The following is a 19324-nucleotide window of genomic DNA, read 5'->3' on the forward strand; positions in this document are numbered from 1 at the left end:
TAGATATTCCAAATTTTTCACAAACACACTACTCTTATATCATGTAAACTAAATAAACGAATACAATTTTTTGAATGAAGTGATAATAATGGCTCTATGTTTGAAAAAAGGTGTTTGGTCAGATCTTCATAGAAAAAAACATGAGAACAGTTATTGTATTTTGTTAATTTCCTGATATGTCTCGATTTCTGTCTAATAACCAAAACATATAAAAGACAGAAACTCAAAAACAGAAACTCGTAGAAAACACAAGAAAATTTAAAAAAAGTTAGTCCCAGTGATGCGGAAAATTAGAAAGAAGAAAGAATCTTTTGGAGTTGTTCAAACTAAAAAAAGAAGAGACATGTCACATGTGGAAAGATCAAATGAAAAGCCCAAGAGTGACGAAGGAATTCATGAATTAGGAAAAGAAAAAAGAGAAAATACAATTTAGATCTTTTGATTCTTCAGAATAATTTCAATTTCGGAAAAAGGATTATGCCTTTTTCGGATATGTTTTTGGGAAAAAAATTGGAATATAAATGAAGAAGCCAATGAAGACGTCAGAGTCGCCTCTGAGATTAAAAAGAACCATATGAGGATTCAGAACTACAGTTGTAAACATATATGAGTTTGTATAACAATGGATAATAACAATACAGAAGTTACTATGATGCTCGTAAAGGAAATTAGATCCGTAGAAGAAAAAAGCATGTGGGCGTGGCCAACGGTCCCTGTAATTAAAACCACCGGCCATCAGATGTTCACTTCCTCAGCTTCAATTTGTTTATAAGCTAATAGGGATTTTAATTACTAGTTTCTAAAAGTTATCTCTTTATGTTTGGACATTATCAATAGTTCAACTTCCAATTTTCGATGTTATCCTCCTCGAAATTCAAATATATAGAAGAGCCAACATTTATTGAAAGAAATGATACTGGGAAAAATTGGTGAAATCAGAAGAAAAATAGATAAATAGTCAGGTCTTGTGTTTGATGGAGAAAAATGTTCATTTTGGAATGCGTTTTTTTAAAAATTGGTGAACACGATATCACAAAGAAAATATTACGAAGTAGTCAAAAATTGAATTCAGACACTTTTCAAAATGATCATACTCCTACATTAATCTTGAAAACGTACTTGAACTCGCACATTTCCGCTTCAAAAACCATTAGTCTGAAACTAAAGAATTATCTAATTAGGTGTAAAGATTGAGTACATCTTTTGAAGCGAAACGAAAAGATTATAAATAGACATTGAATTCAGAGAAATATGTTATTAGAAGAAAGGAAAACTCCGAGTTTAATAACTGGATGACGTTAAGAAGAGAAGGAAATGTGTCAGAATCAGGAAGATATATATTCACAAAGGCCTAGTTTACTCCAGGTCCAGCACCTCATCGTCTTCCTCTTCTTCCAAATCAGCTGGTGGGGCTGCACAGTACTCATAAAATCTACTGAAATCTGGAGATTTTTAAAAAGATTCTAGGAGATTCCAGGAGAATTCAAAACACACATTCTGATCTTCATGAACCTCTAGAACCAGCTAAACCATTGATATACTGAAACTCACAAGGAATTCTAGTATGCCATAGCCGACGGGGCTCTAGATAAGAATCATGAATCCAGAAAATGTAAAATGCTTTCTCATAAAATCTACTAAAATCTAGAGGAATTCCTGAAAGATTCTAAGTGTCTCTAAGAGATTCTAGGGGATTCTAGGAGATTTTAGGGAATTCTAGAAGATTTTAGGAGAATTCAAAACACATATTCTGATCTTCATGAATCTCTAGAACCAGCTAAACCATTGATATACTGAAACTCACAAGGAATTCTAATATGCCATAACCGACGGGGCTCTAGATAAGAATAATGAATTCAGAAGGTGAAAAATGATTTCTCATAAAATCTACTAAAATCTAGAGGAATTCCTGAAAGATTCTAAGTGTCTCTAAGAGATTCTAGGGGATTCTAGGAGATTTTAGGGAATTCTAGAAGATTTTAGGAGAATTCAAAACACATATTCTGATCTTCATGAATCTCTAGAACCAGCTAAACCATTGATATACTGAAACTCACAAGGAATTCTAATATGCCATAACCGACGGGGCTCTAGATAAGAATAATGAATTCAGAAGGTGAAAAATGATTTCTTATAAAATCTACTAAAATCTAGAGATATTCTAAAAGATTCTAAGGGTCTCTAAGAGATTCTAAGGGATTCTAGGGGATCCTAAAAAATTCTAGAGAATTCTAGGAGATTCCAGGAGAACTCAAATCCAAAATTCCCGAAAAACACCGTTGAATTCGAAAAAAATGTTTTGGCAGGAGTCCCCCTTTAAAGTAGTCCACGGTAAAACCTCTAATAGAAGGGCCCCCTAATGTTCGCCTTCATGCCAATCTGTCTGGGTCCCTATCAAAAATATTAAAAACTTGTCAACTGATAAACGGATAATCATAATATCAGAAGTATTTCGTCAGTAAACACATTTTTGATATCTTGTATAGAAGTTGAGATAATCGAACTCAAACGGAACAGTGTGGGAGCCCTTCTATTACACGTTTTACGGAAGTTTCTCTGTTAAGCAGCTGATGCACATTCTAAAATGTAATTATCCTAAATCATTTTCAGGCGAAGCTTTTGAGCCTTTTGAACAATCTTATTCTAGAATCACTTCAACGAAAATATTCTGGAAAAAACTCCTGAAAACGACGTATTTAGGGATTTTAAAAATTAAGAAAACGGGAACAGTAATCTAAATTATTCGGTGTTTTTTGGAGTATTCACGCGAATCCACAAAAGTCATGAGCCAAAAAGAAGCCTAATAGGGATAATCCGAAGTTGTCGCGCCCCGCGGGCACGACCGCGTGATGTATTTATCCCAATGGTTCACCCGGAGCTACGTCTGCACTATTGGGACGCTATTGTAACCCAAACATGTTGAATACACCAAGGAGATGCGTCTAGACCTAAAAGCTGCCGACCGTAACCTGCGTCTCTCACCACCGCGCTCTCACCACTAACATCTATTGTATCCTAATGGGATCTCAGTGCCCAGCAGAGTGTTCAATAAACCCGTGTGAACTCAAACCTGTGTTACGTACCATCTCAATGGAAAGAGCCAAGGGTTGCTCAGCAGTCACGGTTCGCTAGGAGTGTGGGCTCATCACCCCTCAATCCCAAACCGCGACAAAAGTTGAAAATCTTTCATCCGCGTGTTGACATGACCCGACCTTGATCCCATGACATGTTCCACTGACCCCCCCCCCCTTCTCACAAGAATCGTGGATCCAGAGATACAGAGACAATCAGTCCCAACCCCAACCTTCCCCAGAGCAACCGGCTTCTCTCCTGCCGTCTCCTGATGGTGCTTCTGGAGCTCGATTGGCATAGTTCAGATCGGATGGAAGAGGATGGGTGAAGAAGTCTGATCAACTCGTAGTGAGCTCGTAGCTTCAACAGGCCGTCGTTTTGATGGAACTCGCGGGAGCTGACGAACACTTTGGACACTTTGGAGTTGGCTATGAATGGTACACTTGACAGTGTTAGAATGAAGTCGTCAGCAATGAACGCTTCATTTTATATTAATTTTCGGGCCTGAGAAGCTGGAATCACGTAGAAGACGTTCCTCAACTAACTGCCCCCGACACCTCATCTCCCACAGCGATAGGAAGTTTTCTAGACTCCTCACTAGAATAGAAAAGTTTCATTCTAATAGCAACCCCTAGAATCTCCCTTATTTTTAGAAATTCCTCTAGATTTTGGTAGATTTTATGAGAAATCATTTTACACTTTCTGGATTCATGATTCTTATCTAGAGCCCCGTCGGCTATGGCATACTAGAATTCCTTGCGAATTTCAGTATGTCAATGGTTTAGCTGGTTCTAGAGGTTCATGAAGGTTAGAATGTGTGTTTTGAGTTCTCCTAGAATCTTCTAGAATCTTTTAAGAGATCTTTTAGAAATTTTCCAGATTTTAGTAGATTTTATGAGAAATCATATCTTCACTTTTCTCATGAAGATTAAAATGTGTGTTTTGAGTTCTCCTGGAGAGATCCTAGAATCCTCTAGGATCTCTCTCGCTCAAAACACATCAAAACATTTCTGTTGCTCATTTTGACTGTCAGACATATAAAAAACAATCTGATTCTAGAAAAAAAAAAATTTATGTACTTTTAAAAATGAGCGTCCTGTATTAATCTTGAAAAAAGACATGAACTCGCTCACTTCCGCTTCAAAAGTTATTAGTCTGACCTAACGAATTCTCTAATTAGGTGTAAAGATTGAGTACATCTTTGTAAGTGAAACGAAAAAGATTATAAATAGAAATTGAATTCTAAAAAATTAGAAGAAGAGAAAACTCCGGGTTTAATAACTGGATGACGTGAATGAGAGAAGGAAATGTGTCAGAATGAGGAAGATTTTTATTAACAAAGTTTATTCCAGGTCCAGCATCTCATCGTCTTCCTCTTCTTCCAAATCAGCTGGTGGGGCTGCACAGTATTTCAGAGGGATCACGAATACCTAAAAAAATTAATTGTCTTTTTTGAACTACTTTTGTAGGTGATTGAACTTGGTTTGTGAATTCATCAAGAAATTGAAATAATAAAATTTTATAAGAATTTCTTGGTATACTCATTTTTTGCAACTTCTATAATTTTTGGAAACTCCGTCGGGACTATAGCCTTTCAAGGGACCTCTAAAGAACATCTGGATCAGTCCTCATACATAAACTACATGATTTGCTAACTATTTCCATTACTTACTGTAATGTCGTCGTAACTTGCATGTCCGCCACTATTCAGAACCCATCTCTTCAAATTCGGAGACGCCTGTTGTCCTCTTGCCGCTGCCACCAAATCTTGCGCGGCTTGTGTATATCTTGACGAATCAGCGGAATCAGTAGAACCCAAAGTGCTTCTGACAATCAACCCTGCATCTTCATTGCTCAAAACATCCCAAAGGCCGTCAGATGCGACTATCACAACATCTTTATCAGTCAGTACATTCATATCTCTCAGATGAGTTACTGTAATATCGGGAACTGCTGACAAAAATGGTTTTATGCTGAGCCTCTCGTCAACAGTCAACAAATGATGGTCCCCGAATCCTCTTGATACTCCTATCGTGTTCAGAAGACGTCGTTTTCTAGACGATTCACTGATTAGAGGAGGTCGTAGATCACATTCTTTGACCGTTTTTACAGCCCATCCATCCATGAACCAGTCTCTGAAAAGTTCATTATTTTGATTGCATCAAATTTTATGTTCTCACCTGTACAAAACTCGAGACTTCAAGTCTTTCTTTGTTAATTTTTTCGAATATTCAAGTCTAGAAAAGGAATTCCCAATTAGTTCTGGGTTACGGTATGCTAGCTCTTGTAGTCTCTTTCTTTCCGAAGCAGGTGTTAAATCTTTGGAAAGTGCTTTTGTACCATCTGATGTTACCATAACAGCTCTACAATCTCCCGCGTTTGCTGAAAAAGGTTTTTAATCCTTTTCAATATTCTCCAGCAGTAGATTAATGCGTACCTACGTAAAGTTTGCCTAAAAACACTAAAATAGATATAACTGCACATCCACCGGGTAGTCTCCAAACTTGTTTATCTTGTGAAATTTGTTCATCCATATCCAAAAATGCAGTCTCGAGAGCACCTTTAACCAAATGCTCACTTCGGATTCGAGCTTCATCTTCCTCGTTCATCTGAGACAAATTATTGAAAAACAGAAGGAGAATACAAATTGAAAACCTTGCTCATACTGTAGGAGGACTCTGAACGATGCTTTCCAAAATTCAAGTTTTCTTGACGATCCAGATGAAGAAGTGTGTCGAGAACCTCACATAAACGAGATTTCACATGTTCATGAAGGCACTTACTGGCCACAACAGCTACTGCCGAGCCAGCGTGACCATCAAAAAGACTGAACAGAGCAGCATCTGCTCGGAGAGAAAAAATGGTCGACTTTTCCTGAAAACATATTTTAAAAATGTTTTTCTCAGAACATTGTAACAGTTGTCAATATGAATTTTAAGTTACGGTATGCATTCTAGAACTTAGGAGACAATCAACAAAAACAACGTCTATATTCCTCACACTTTCATCACCTCCAGGTGTCAACATAGGATCATCATCAATCTCAGCAGAATTGCTACTTCTGGACTCTATCTTCTTTTCTTCTGAAAACCCATTCATTTCAGCACCTTGGTGTTGTGTCAAAACAAGCATTTTTGCAGATGCTTGGTCTTCATTCTGGATAGTTTTTCCTAAACAATCAGTTGATTTCTTTCTAACAATTTTTTAAGCAGTACCCGCATTTATTACTTCAGCATAACCGGCATAAAGAGGCATTCTATGCGGTAATCGAGGACAAAGGACAGGTCTGATGGTATGGTCAGAGGACAGTGTTATTTCTTCTTCGGAAAAATACAAAAACTCTGGACGAGTATAAGGATATCTTTGCTTTTCAACAATTGCTGCAACTTTATTCTTTACGAATGAATGATCTCAATGATCTTACACGGAATGAAGCCACCAATGAAAGCTCCATCGCTCACATCCATTACTTTTCCTACTTTTTGAGGATTACTATCAGAGGATGTTGATGGTTCGGATGTTGAAGTTCTCCTAACAACAGACATCACTCGCGCAGCAATATCCATCTTCAAAATGTGTTCTATTACTTAGGACCGAGAAAAACGAAAAATATCTAGCTAAATGAGACGCCTCTTCATTGACGGATGTTATATTTAAGCTTCTTTTCCATCGTTGGTTCTTATTGATTCTCCGTTATTCCCTTCTTTGTGAGAAGCGCTTCGTCCTCGGGTCGATTTACGGGCGATAGAAGGCAAGACACAGAGGCAACGAGTGCCACAGTATACGAAGCGTGGCGAGACCCGACACTGAACTGAGTCGAATTTTCAGTTATATTTCCTATTCTTTTTTTAGCGTTTTTGCTTGTTTTTTCTGCGAACTTTTTCCAAAAAATCATCTTGAAAAATTAAAATCGAACCCTGTTTCCGTTTGATATAAAATTTCCATGGTTTCGTCACGAATCGGGTCAAAATGCTGAAAATAATTATTTTAGGATTTTCAAATCGCTTTCAGTGAGAATTAAGCTTCTGAACCGTTATAGAGAAACTTTGGGCGTTTTTCAATCTCCCATTGACGTTCTGAGCAAAAAAAACATCGATATTCAATTTTAATGCCATGTCCAATGTAATTTTCTATTAAAAACCTATTTGTGAAGAAATATTTCAAGTTTGTACGAAAGGAAAGTGTTTCTTTTGGAGAAGTCGTTTTACTATATTCTTTCATCACTCTTATACGTTGCTAATCCACTAATGGTTAAAAATTATTTTTCCAGGTAAAACATGTCCCTCCGCGTTACCTACAGACGCCGTTTGTCGTACAACACCACCTCGAACAAGAAGCGTCTTGTCAAGACCCCAGGAGGACGTCTCGTTGTCCAATACATCAAGAAGAGAGGACAGATCCCAAAGTGCAGAGACACCGGAGTTAAGCTCCACGGAGTGAGTGTTTTGAATCCGGGACACTGTAAAATGGCGATTTTTTAGATCACCCCAGCTCGCCCAATCGCTCTTCGTCTTCTCAAGAGAAACGAGCGTACCGTGACCAGAGCCTACGGAGGATGCCTTTCTCCAAATGCCGTCAAGGAGCGTATCACCCGTGCTTTCCTCGTTGAGGAGCAGAAGATCGTCAACAAGGTCATCAAGCACCAGAAGGACTAAGTTCGTTCGTTTGTTGTTTCAATAAATTGTTATGAAATTTCACTTCATTGAAACAGAAATATAAGACAAAAAAGTTTGTAAGAAATATATGGATGGGTGTATGTTACAGTGAGCCTTCGTGGCTGCTAGAAGAATCAGTTTCCGATATCGATTTCGAGTATGATTTAGGTTTCTGTTCTTTTTTTAATTTCTGAAAATAAGCTTTTCGTAGTATAAGCAGATAGAGCCTACTGTCATAGCGTGTTTGACAATTGCGCTGTGCTGGTGAGGAGCAATCGTAGCTAATTCACTTTCCTTCATTTTATCAAGCGGTAGAATAACTTCTTCGAGAATCTTCAACCATTTAGCTTGCTCATGTAAATCATCATCGTCAAATACACGTGGGCAGGATCCATTCTGAAAAAGTGCTGAATTGGATATCAAGCCAGTTTGAAAACCTCAGTAACATGTAGACAAAACGGCATTTCGACAGTAGTACCCCAATCACTGCGAAGTTTCGACTTTGAAGCAAGGCGCATTGTAGCCTGGGCTCCTGCCTGAGAAATCAAGCAGGGGTGCTGATTCAGTTTGTTTCTCCTGGATTTCAGAAAATCTATTTTTTTAAATAAGTAATATGTTACTAACGAAATCAGGTCGTCCAGCCTGGATATTATTATTTTAATTTCCTGCATAAACAAAATATTCGAGATGGCCGATGTGGAGAAACAAAACGTCGGAGAATAAACTGGAAACGATACAAAGTTTTCTACAGCGAGGAATGGAGCCACATTTGGATAATCTTCGTTTCTACAAAGTGCGGTTTTCAGTTGGGTATTAAGAGGAATCGTTCTGAGTTACGAACATTATGTGGTCACGAGACATCTTGTTGTGACTATCAAAGAAGATCCGCTGCATCTCATAAGTATGAATTGCCCATCTGAGTCACCTTTTTTTCTTACCATCTCGGATTCCATCTTGTGACGCAGACAGCACACGTTGAAAATTTGGTAACATACATTTAAAGAAAAAAAATTAAAGGGAACATAATCTAATTTTCAAAAAAAAATCTTATCACAACATGATAGAACATGAATATTCACAGAAGCAAGCACCAATCAAAATGGAAAACACCGTATAGATAAAGGGAACAAGTAGAATCGGATATTATAAAAATGGCATTGACTGAAATTAGACTAGAAATATTTAAATGTTGGCCAAATGCCGCAAATTGATTATCGTTCATTCTTTTGGAAAGACTCGGCAGTTCAGCTTCGTTTCCCAATTTTTGAAAATGTCGCGTTTCCTTGGTTTGTCTGGCTTTTCTCGAGGTACGACTAGTGGATTGGAGAAACCGTTGCATGTGCAAACTTTTTCAATATTAGTGGAGCATTCTATGTGCTGGAAATGACCACATCTGGAAAATACGGAAAATTAATTGTTGTTACAAAACTATTCGCTACCGGAAAACGTATACACTTTTGTTGATTGGTTGATTACAGGTTATGCAAGTCGGATTATGCATTAATGGCGCTCGACTACTAACTTCCAGTCGTAGTTTTTGGGCCAGTACAAGATTTTCTTCTCTCTGAAAAAAGCATTTGATAGTCGAAACAGTGCGATTGATATCCTTACTATGATGTATATCATTTCTTCTAGTAAATCCGCGTCGTATTCGCATGATGAGAGTACGTCAATGATAAGATCACTACTGTCTCTGAAATTCCATTTTGCGCAGACTTATATATTCATGACCTACATAAAGTTAGAATTAGCAAACGACGGACTATCCAACAGTTTATCGAGGAGCTGAACGGCATATTTTGCTCCGGTAGACACGATTTGCTTGCACATCGTTCTCAGACTTTCGTCAATTTTCGCTTGCTTTTCCGGATTTTCTCCAACTTCCGTTGCCCGCTCAACTATGAACTGAAATACACGCATCATTCTATCCGATGTTTCGTTTTTAGATGAATGTCGCGAGCAGAATTTGATTGTTTCATCGAGCCATTCCGCTGAAAAATGTGTTTTCGTTGAATCAAGATATGAGTGTATTACTTACTCATTTTCTCTTCATTCTGCTTGTTTTTCTCAAGCTTCTCGAAAAGCAGATTGAACGATTGCTCCAAATGATTCCTGGCTTCAAATAGTCGTATTACTGTACGAACACATTTCCCATTCTCCACAGCAATGTTCAAACACAAATGAGTACTTGAAGCCAGTGGCAGCCAAAAGGGGAACAATGACATCAGTTGACGATCTATGTTCTCCGGATCTTCTGAGCTCGGTATCCAGCTGGGCCATTCTTTGCATATACCTTCAAAAACAATTCCGAAAAGCTGTTCATCTAATTCACTATCATCACAGAAAGACGCATAATTGGCCTGTTTTCTCAACTGCGCAATTCCAGCCAGAACTGGAAAAACTAATTGCTTTTCCTCCTCAACTGTCCTTGCCATCGATGGCACTGTTTCCCTGAAGTGTTCGTTGACAAGATTAGCAGATAACCATCCATCAATTCGATACAATATCTACAAAACTTCGAAATTTTTTTTCGAAATTTTTTTTTGGTTTTTACCTCCATTATACTAATTACATATCTTCTGAATTCTTCTGATTCATCGGTTGTTAATTCGCCCTCTTTCAAAATTCCTCCAATTGCAGCATAAACTTCTTTGTTTTCAGAGTCCAAATAACATTTTATCAGCTCTTCAAACTTTCTGTCTGATAGATATAGAAAACTGAGAATAGAAGGTCGCATCGGGTTCTGAGCTGCACGGATTATTCTCTTCTTGTCTTCAGGTGTTGCATGGAATAATCCAGTTAATATGGCACTTTCTGTTCCCGGTTGCTGCCATGGAGATATTTTTAGCAAAGTTATTATCGAATCTTGAATGTATTCTACGGGCGGAGCTATCAAAGCTCGCTCCGAGAGTTGCACCACGAGAGCGAGAAAGTGGATCAGTGACAATTCGCACTTCATGTTCACACAAATTTGGCCTATCTAAAAATCAAATTACAGCATTTATCAGAAAATAAAAATGTATTGCATTTCAGCTTTAAAATCAACTTACAGTATCCACAAATCTTTGGAGTCTGTTGTCCAGCTGAAATAGTTCAGCGTCAGCACAAGTGCTCACGACATTGAGAAACTGTTGTGGATCATAATGAAGTAATAATCGAAGATACGGATATTGTTCATTGGTTTCACCTCCGTTACTTTCTTTCAGAGAACTAATGCACCGAAATGTTTCCAACGGAACTCTCTTTCGATTTTCTTCATCCAGCTGCCCGAATGGATATGCCATTCCAGAGAGACAACAATTCAAATAAACCAAAACTTTACTGCCAAGAATCTGTTCGCTATCTGAGAACATTTCTCGATGTGCAAATAGATTCATCTCCGCCAGCATACTCTGAAATTAGATTCAAATGTGAGGTGTAAACGTCGAATAAAACATACTTCAAGTGGTGTGATGTAGTCGTTGAGGGCTTTGTTATTCACATATATGATTCCATCGTAAATCGAATTTTGTTGGCATATTGACATCACTGTATGTAAGTCCAATGTATGAATTGGAAAACGGACAACCGCCGACTGAAACTGTGAGAAGTGTCCTTCTGCTGCCAGATGTTGCAAATATTCGTTGACAAGTGGAGCCGGTGGACCAACCAGAGCCCCATCCAAAACGTATTCGTCAAGATGATCAAGGAAAACAGTTTTAGATATTGAATCCATACAGAGCCGATCCCAGCATGTTGTGTATAAAAAATCAAGAAGATTTCCAGTGACACACACTTTCAAAATCACTCTGATATACTTTCGATAATGAGATACCAGATCCGATATTGATCCTCCAGCAACATCTCCAACGGCTGAAGTGAGCAAACGGCTTGCTTTTTCCGCGAGAAGATTGTGCGATTCTCTTCTGAATTCCTCGCTTGCTCTAACTTTATCCCTGCATACATCCAGAAGATAAAGTGCTGCAGAAATGTCATCACCTCGTTCATTGTATCTTTCCAACTGCTCCCATTCATGAACTTTCTCTAGATATTTCAGCCCATCGTGAGCAAGCACTATAAGCCTTTCAGATGTAGATGTAGCAGATGTGACTGATTGATAACATGCGTATTCTGCTACAGCTTTAACTGCTTCGCTAACTTTTCCACCAGTCGCAGATCCTTTAAGAATGGGCGTTGAGAATACCAACTCGAGATCATCTAAATCTTGTTTCCTCGATGTTCCTTTTTCTGGGTCAATTTGCCAAACCGCTCCTTTTGCATCTATTCCTACTATCACATGAGTACTCATCCAATGGAGATTTACGATTGGGGCAGGCAATTCAAACTGTCGGAGTACTGTAGCTCTCCTCTGAAAGTTGAATAAGCTCTTTTTCTTTCGAATGGAATCGAATCTTACATTTTTCGTAAAGAAGTTATTAGTATGAATTCTGAGAATAGCTAGTTTGTGTCCTCGGCTGATGCCCACTTTGAAATCTTTTAGAGTAGTGGAATACAAAGAATCCAATGGTGAATTCACTTCGTGTTCCGATTTAGGAGAGCCCAACCAATAAGAACAAGAAGGAGGGTATCGAAACTCAAATTTGGTTGGGAATATTCCCAAAATTTGGCCTCTAGGTTTGAGAATATAGAAGATAAGTCTATGAACTGAGAGAAGAGCAATCACATCGGCAGGCATCATTTTCATAGCGATGATCTCTCCATTGCATCCTGATACGTGGCATCTCAATTTATCTTTCTTCTTCTGTAACCAGGGTTTGCTTATCGTGCATTCATAGAAGCTTCCACCGTTGTCCAGTGTTAATACAGTATGATTGTCTTTTGTATAAATCACTTGAACAATTCCTTGTCCAGGCTGTCCACCTTCATTGATCATGTGATATAATTTGTTGTCAATTGTCATGATCTGTAATTTTCTAACTCATATAATTAATGGATAATTTCATTCTACCTTAATTGCACCTCTCTGTAATCCAACTGCAAGGAACTTTCCATCCAATGAAAAAGTGACACAACTGGCTCCCCCCATCGACTCATCTCCTCGGTGGAATTGATTCAGATTTCCATTTAAATCGAACAAAAGTAATTGTCCCTTGCTGGTTACAACTGCAATCCATCCATTTCTCTCTGCAACTGCTATCACTCGTCCTGTCTTCTTCTCATTCGATAGGATTTGATGAGAAATCAATTCTGAAAATTTTCAAACTCAATTAATGACTTATTATTTTTGTACGCATACGATGAGGTTGTATAACAAAGGCTGCATCTAACTTGTATGATAACGGTTGTATATCTGCTAAAGATGTAGACGACTCAGCCAAATTCGATGATGATCCGAACTCTCCATCCAGAGCAAAAGGTTCATCCAGAAAAGGATCGCTTAGATTTTCAGTCTAGAAGTACAAAAGTCAGAGGAAATTTTAAATTATTTTATTACATCATTGAGTGCATCATCCAGGGAAAAAGTTGGAGCATTGTTTATGTCTCCCAAATCGAGCCAGTCTTCTTTTTCTAATGAGCCGAATGTGCTCATGAACCCGACTATAATATTAAACTCGTAAAAGAAGTTCGATTATAACTGGTATGGTTCTCCTTTGGATATATAACCCATTAGATTCGAATGAGTTTTCAATAAAATAAATAATTTATTTAACAAGAAAAACCGGCAAAAACATAGAAACAGAAAGAGTCATTCATATCATAGGAATTCCTGAAACACAATAAAATCACCCAGTTGGTTACGAATAATTCCGATTTAAATAAAAACAATGATTAGAACAGATAGCCCGCCGATGACAAATGAGAATATTTAGAAGAAAGCAGAAACTGAACGGAATTGATAAAACTATTGGTTTTTATCACATTTTTGAAAAAAGTGGCACTTTGGTGAATCTTGAGGTTAATAGGTGCAGACAGATAAAAAGGGAAATGATTACATCGAATTCACATAATGATATCCTTTGAAGGAACATTCACAGCTATAACTTTGTGTGGCAAGACACTCGCTTCATTGAGATAGACTTCGTCTTTCACAACCTGTAAACAATATTGAGAAGAGTGCTTCACTGATTAAGTTCAATTTACCACATCATCTCCAAGAACACATACGTTCTCCATACGGACCCAACTTCCAATATGACACTCACGTCCTATAATGCTTCCTGAGACCCACGAATAGTTGCCTACGGTCTGAAAAGAGTTAATTTTGTCTTCCGCTCATGCCTAATAAGTTTTACCGAATCCGATAAAATAGTGGAATGTTGAATGCGAACACCTCCTTCAATCTGAACTCTTGGGCCAATGACAACATCGGGACCAATAACACAGTTCTCACCAACAGTTGCAGATGGGTCTACTGAAAACCAGAAGCATTTGCAAATCACCGAAAATCTTATTACTTACCTAAGACACTACCACGAATCGTGGCTGTTCCGTGAATATTTGACCCAGTAGCTAATGCTCCCGTCCTTGTTGTTTGCACATGGTTCAAAAACAGAGACATTCCCTTGAGGAAGTCTTTTGGTTGTCCTACATCCATCCAGAATCCAGGCAGTACGTAGGCATAGAGATTACCTGAAGTCGCCATTTGAGGGAAGATTTCTTTTTCGATACTTGTAGGTTTCAGGGGAATTCGATCGAGAATTGCAGAGTTGAAAATATAGAGGCCGGCGTTGATTTTGTTTCCAACGTACTCCTGTGGTTTCTCAACGAAGTCATCAATTTTTCCATCTTCTTTGAAAACAACGACTCCATATTTAGATGGTTCTTCCACCTTTGTTACTGCAATCGTTCCCTCTTTTCCATGTTGCTTATGAAATTCAACCATTTGCTTGAATGGGAAATCACAAATAACATCACTGTTAAGAACGAAAAATGGATCATCGTCCTCTAGATGTTTTCGAGCCAAAGCCAGAGGTCCAGCAGTTCCGAGCGGTTCTTCTTCAAGAGAAAAAATCAGCTTAACTCCAAGCCGATCTGCGTGCACAGTCATTTCCGCCTCCAACTGTTCTGCTCTGTAGCTAACTGCTAAAACAACTGTATCGACTCCAACCGCAGCTAGAGCTTCCATCTGATGCAACATCATAGGCTTGTTGGCGAATTCAACGAGTGGTTTGGGCTGTGTTAGTGTGAGCGGTCTCAGCCGAGTTCCATATCCTCCAACTAGAATGAGCGCTTTCATTTCTGTAAGCGTTTGATGGTCTGAAAATCAGAATATATAATAAATGAGCCTGAAAATTCGAAAACGCGAGAAATAGAGTGAGTCGATGAAACATGAGAGTAATTGATAGTGTGTATACAACTGGAGAGTGGAGTGAGTGGAAGACTGACGTGGCGTTTATTGTTTGGCTGCATTGCTAGTTTTGAATAAATAAGATGTTTCTAATGATTCGCGATGAAAGCTACACACAACGTTTGAAAAGACACACAATGATAAACGCATGATTCTGGCTGATATAGGTCATTTAACACGGTATCGTTATTCGGAGAAAGGCTAAAAGACAGTAAGAGAAGAAAGAACGATTCTGACACCCGTGTTTCCCATTGTTGGGTTTTATTGAAATTTTCTATTGGCAAAAACTTTTAGAAAACCGCCGGGAAAGAGAAATTGACTTATTGTACCAATCATGGTATCATGCTTCTTGATTCCACGTTGCACAGCGATGCAAATTTTTGTTTAAGTTCCGGTGGAGCGCGTTTCTGGATTTCAACAGCACATGAGTAATTTGAGAACAGAAACGGATGAAAATTTCGCAAATGAAAATAAAAAGTTTTTATTGTTTAGCTACAGTACGTTTTGTTCAAGGTACACTGTCGAAAAACACAAGAACTCCTGGCCGGAGTGTATTTCTCCGGCCGTGTACTCCTCTCGGAGTGCCTTTCTGTCATCGTCCACAAAACCGAAATCTGTTCGTCTAAAAAATGCCCGAGAACGAAGAATATGCTCGAATCATTCCATTCAACAACGATGAAAGCGAGTTGACTATATTCCAAGTAATTCTATCTCACCTGATCCGATTACAAGTGTCCTATCAAATGTTTTCAGGAGACAGTAACTGATGTCGGCGGTGTTATTTGGGATAGCGCACTGATGACAATTCATTATTTTTTTAAACATCCTGCAAAGTTTGAAGGCAAGAAAGTGAATAAATTCCTATAAAGTTGGCTAGAAATTCGAAAATTCTAGGTATTGGAACTAGGAAGTGGGACTGGAGTCTGCGGAATCGCTCTTGCCGCCCTAGGAGCCGATGTAATTATAACGGATCTTCCCGAACGAATTCCTTTACTTGAGAAAAACTTGGCGGCTAATAAGCATTTGACCGGTAATCGCATCAAGGTTGAAGTACTGGATTGGATGACAGACAAAACCCCCGATGGCCTCGATTTGGTTCTAGCTGTGGATTGTGTGTACTACAATAGTACTATAACACCACTTATAGATCTCCTGAAAAACTGCGATGCCAAGGAAATCATTGTTGTGAGCGAAGAAAGGGATATTGGAGAAGCATCTGTCGCACAGAAGACATTTTTCAAGAATATCACAGAGTTCTTCCAACTGGTTCCTATTTCTCAAAAGGAACTCGATCCTGATTACTGTGCAAACGACATAATTATTCGAAAACTGATAAGAAATATCTAGCCATTATAACACAAATGTATTTTATATTTGAACAATGATAAATGTTTTTGTTTTCCAGTCACAGTTGGTACAATGATTCCTTGAACAGAATGGTTGTAAACACCATTTGAATACCTTTTTCTCTTCATCTGTTCAATTAATTTTTTTCTCAGAAGATACAAAAAACTTTCACTTAGGTTTCGCTTCCTTTTTATAGAGAATGGCACCTCCTCATCCGAGAGACCCTTCGACAGCTTCCAACTATGAACAAGTGAGTGCTTCATATAAAAAAAATGGAACGCAAGAGAAACTTCAGGTGGTCGTTTCGCACTACTCCTTGAAATGGAAAGTTGACTTTGAAAAGAAACATATCTCTGGAGACGTGCAAATGAATTTAAAAGTAAATCAGAATTCTTCTGAAATTGTGTTGGATACCCGCGAACTTGTGGTTCAATCCGTATCTCTGAAATTGAACGGGGAAAAAGTCCAAGCGGAATATGCTTTGAAGGATAATGGAGCTCTAGGACAAAAGTTGGTCGTATCCAATGTATCTCTGAAAACAGGAGATACTCCAGTGCTAGAAATCAAGTATGAAACAAGTAACAACGCTGCTGCACTTCAATTTTTGACATCGGATCAAACTACCGACAAAGTTGTGAGTTTTTCGAAACCCTCACTTAGAGTAAAAATAGGGGAATTTCTATTCAGGCTCCATATCTTTTCTCCCAATGTCAAGCCATCAACGCTCGTTCAATTGTTCCATGCATGGATACTCCTTCTGTGAAAAGTACATATGACGCTGAAGTTTGTGTTCCGCTTGGTTTAACCTGCCTAATGTCAGCAATTGGACAAGGATCAAAACAATCAGAATGCGGGAAGCGAACTATGTTTTCTTTCAAGCAGCCAGTTGCTATTCCGTCTTACCTTCTTGCTATCGTTGTTGGCCACCTGGAACAAAAAGTGATTAGTGAGAGATGTGCAGTGTGGGCGGAGCCTTCTCAAGCCGAAGCATCGTATTACGAGTTCGCTGAAACGGAGAAGATTCTGAAAGTCGCTGAAGAAGTTGCTGGACCATATGTTTGGGGAAGATATGATTTGGTTGTACTTCCTGCAACATTCCCGTTCGGTGGAATGGAAAATCCATGCTTGACCTTCATCACCCCCACTCTTCTTGCTGGTGATCGTAGTCTGGTCAACGTTATTGCTCATGAAATTTCTCACAGTTGGACCGGTAATCTTGTCACAAATTTCTCTTGGGAACACTTCTGGCTCAACGAAGGCTTTACTGTTTTTCTGGAGAGAAAAATTCATGGAAAGATGTATGGAGAACTTGAGAGACAGTTTGAGAGTGAAAGCGGATTTGAAGAAGCTCTTGTGCGAACTGTAAACGACGTTTTTGGGCCAGACCATGAGTACACGAAACTCGTTCAAAACCTGGGAGATGCAGATCCAGATGATGCATTTTCGTCAGTACCATACGAGAAAGGATCAGCTTTTCTTTTCACAATCGAACAAGCACTAGGGGATAATGCTCGTTTTGAAGAGTTCCTCAGGAACTACATTCAAAAGTACGTTTATAAAACAGTGTCTACAGACGAATGGAAAGAATATCTGTACGAGTCGTTCTCTGACAAGAAAGTTATCCTTGACAATATCGATTGGAATTTGTGGTTGCACAAGGCTGGTCTTCCACCAAAGCCAAAATATGACTCTACTTTAATGAAAGCATGCAAGGAGCTCGCTGCCAAATGGACTACAGAAGGCTCGGAAGCACCAACGGATGGAGAGAGCTTCGTGAAAATGTCGAACTCTCAGAAGCTTGCCGTCATTGACGCTATTCGCGTAAACAAAAATTCCTTTGGAGATCGTATGCCAGCTTTGACTGCTACATACAAGTTGGATCAAGCGAAGAATGCGGAACTCAAATTTTCATGGCTCATGCTGGGACTTGAGACGAAGTGGACTCCTATTATTGATGCAAGTCTAGCTTTTGCTCTGGCCGTTGGAAGAATGAAATATTGCAAGCCGATCTATAGGTGAAATATTTTTAATTTGAATTATCTTATATTTCCGTTTCAGATCACTGTTTGGATGGAGCGCAACCCGTGATCGAGCTATTTCTCAGTTCAAATCAAACATTCCGAACATGCATCCAATCACTGTCAAAGCGATTCAAAGTTTGCTGAAGTAATTTTAATCAAAGTCTATTTACTTCTGTGTTTTATTTCTTCAAAACATAATACATGTCGTCAATGTTCACTATTTCTAAATGAAAATATTTATTCTTAAAAGCTCAAAAATCCTGAAACTATTCACCCGATTATTTTTCTTCCCGAATTTTTCGCAGATCGTACTCGGACCAGTCATACTTGCACTTGTATGGCATGAAACGTTCCGGAACACCCTTCAGCCTTAACAACCGCATTTCTTTCCATTTTTCGTAGTCTTTCTGGGAATCTCTGAAAAACTTTGATTCATTGGAACTGAACGAGAGAAAATCTCACCGAACACTGAGGACAACAGCACAAGGGATAGAAGCCATGCTAAGAGCGTAGGCTAACTTTGCTCGTCCTGAAATACCATATACGAACATATTGGTGAGGACGAAAGTTGCGAACATTGAGATTCCGGTTTGCGTGAATCCAGGATCTGGGTTCTGAAAGTCAAGTTGTTTTTTTGCGAGTCATGGAAAACAACCTTAAAAAGTCCGAACATTTTCGAATTCTGAAGAGGAGGATTTTCCTCGTCGGTTGTGGTGCTCATTTCCTGAAAACCATATATAAAAATCCAAAAATAATTTTTATACTTATTTATCAAAAAAAAAGCTTTTGAGCACAAAAACTCCTTGGCGAAGTACGCAAGCATTTGATTTTACGACAACACGCAGATTTCATCAAAAATTATTTTTTTTGAACTGTGGATTTTTGAAATGTTTCCGTTTTATACCAATTAGTGATTTTTTTGTTCTAACATTCTACTGATA

At 38.6% G+C, this 19324-nt stretch overlaps 8 protein-coding genes across 8 annotated transcripts; 3 read left to right on the forward strand and 5 right to left on the reverse strand.

Annotated features, from left to right (window-relative positions):
* Window positions 1–4415: 4415 nt before the first annotated feature.
* Window positions 4416–6638, reverse strand: CBG06262 (the record flags this gene model as incomplete). The annotated part of the gene is given in 8 exon segments (XM_045235691.1): window positions 4416–4502; window positions 4745–5207; window positions 5253–5454; window positions 5510–5681; window positions 5728–5946; window positions 6073–6242; window positions 6288–6482; window positions 6497–6638. 8 exon segments carry the CDS (start codon window positions 6636–6638, stop codon window positions 4416–4418), a joined length of 1650 nt encoding a protein of 549 aa, XP_045093026.1.
* A 711-nt stretch (window positions 6639–7349) lies between these two features.
* Window positions 7350–7727, forward strand: Cbr-rpl-34 (the record flags this gene model as incomplete). Its single annotated transcript, XM_002633445.1, has 2 exons — window positions 7350–7508; window positions 7554–7727. 2 exons carry the CDS (start codon window positions 7350–7352, stop codon window positions 7725–7727), a joined length of 333 nt encoding a protein of 110 aa, XP_002633491.1.
* Window positions 7728–7830: 103 nt separating this feature from the next.
* Window positions 7831–8621, reverse strand: CBG06264 (the record flags this gene model as incomplete). The annotated part of the gene is made up of 5 exons (XM_002633446.1): window positions 7831–7917; window positions 7959–8123; window positions 8174–8303; window positions 8352–8513; window positions 8569–8621. 5 exons carry the CDS (start codon window positions 8619–8621, stop codon window positions 7831–7833), a joined length of 597 nt encoding a protein of 198 aa, XP_002633492.1.
* A 324-nt stretch (window positions 8622–8945) lies between these two features.
* Window positions 8946–13257, reverse strand: CBG06265 (the record flags this gene model as incomplete). The annotated part of the gene is made up of 11 exons (XM_045235692.1): window positions 8946–9120; window positions 9167–9291; window positions 9339–9420; window positions 9463–9718; window positions 9766–10234; window positions 10282–10707; window positions 10778–11119; window positions 11167–12630; window positions 12676–12914; window positions 12964–13117; window positions 13162–13257. 11 exons carry the CDS (start codon window positions 13255–13257, stop codon window positions 8946–8948), a joined length of 3828 nt encoding a protein of 1275 aa, XP_045093025.1.
* A 410-nt stretch (window positions 13258–13667) lies between these two features.
* Cbr-tag-335 lies at window positions 13668–14904 on the reverse strand (the record flags this gene model as incomplete). The annotated part of the gene is made up of 4 exons (XM_002633448.2): window positions 13668–13760; window positions 13809–13913; window positions 13961–14079; window positions 14127–14904. 4 exons carry the CDS (start codon window positions 14902–14904, stop codon window positions 13668–13670), a joined length of 1095 nt encoding a protein of 364 aa, XP_002633494.2.
* A 740-nt stretch (window positions 14905–15644) lies between these two features.
* CBG06267 lies at window positions 15645–16362 on the forward strand (the record flags this gene model as incomplete). The annotated part of the gene is made up of 3 exons (XM_002633449.1): window positions 15645–15716; window positions 15769–15864; window positions 15910–16362. 3 exons carry the CDS (start codon window positions 15645–15647, stop codon window positions 16360–16362), a joined length of 621 nt encoding a protein of 206 aa, XP_002633495.1.
* A 199-nt stretch (window positions 16363–16561) lies between these two features.
* On the forward strand, window positions 16562–18532 carry CBG06268 (the record flags this gene model as incomplete). The annotated part of the gene is made up of 3 exons (XM_045235693.1): window positions 16562–16996; window positions 17050–18377; window positions 18421–18532. The coding sequence occupies 3 exons, from the start codon at window positions 16562–16564 to the stop codon at window positions 18530–18532; spliced, it is 1875 nt and encodes a 624-aa protein (XP_045093024.1).
* A 129-nt stretch (window positions 18533–18661) lies between these two features.
* CBG06269 lies at window positions 18662–19104 on the reverse strand (the record flags this gene model as incomplete). The annotated part of the gene is made up of 3 exons (XM_002633451.1): window positions 18662–18800; window positions 18846–18997; window positions 19039–19104. The coding sequence occupies 3 exons, from the start codon at window positions 19102–19104 to the stop codon at window positions 18662–18664; spliced, it is 357 nt and encodes a 118-aa protein (XP_002633497.1).
* Window positions 19105–19324: the final 220 nt, after the last annotated feature.

Source organism: Caenorhabditis briggsae (genome assembly GCF_000004555.2).
Source record: "Caenorhabditis briggsae complete genome, chrIV, whole genome shotgun sequence".
Classification (NCBI taxonomy): Eukaryota; Metazoa; Nematoda; class Chromadorea; order Rhabditida; family Rhabditidae; genus Caenorhabditis; species Caenorhabditis briggsae.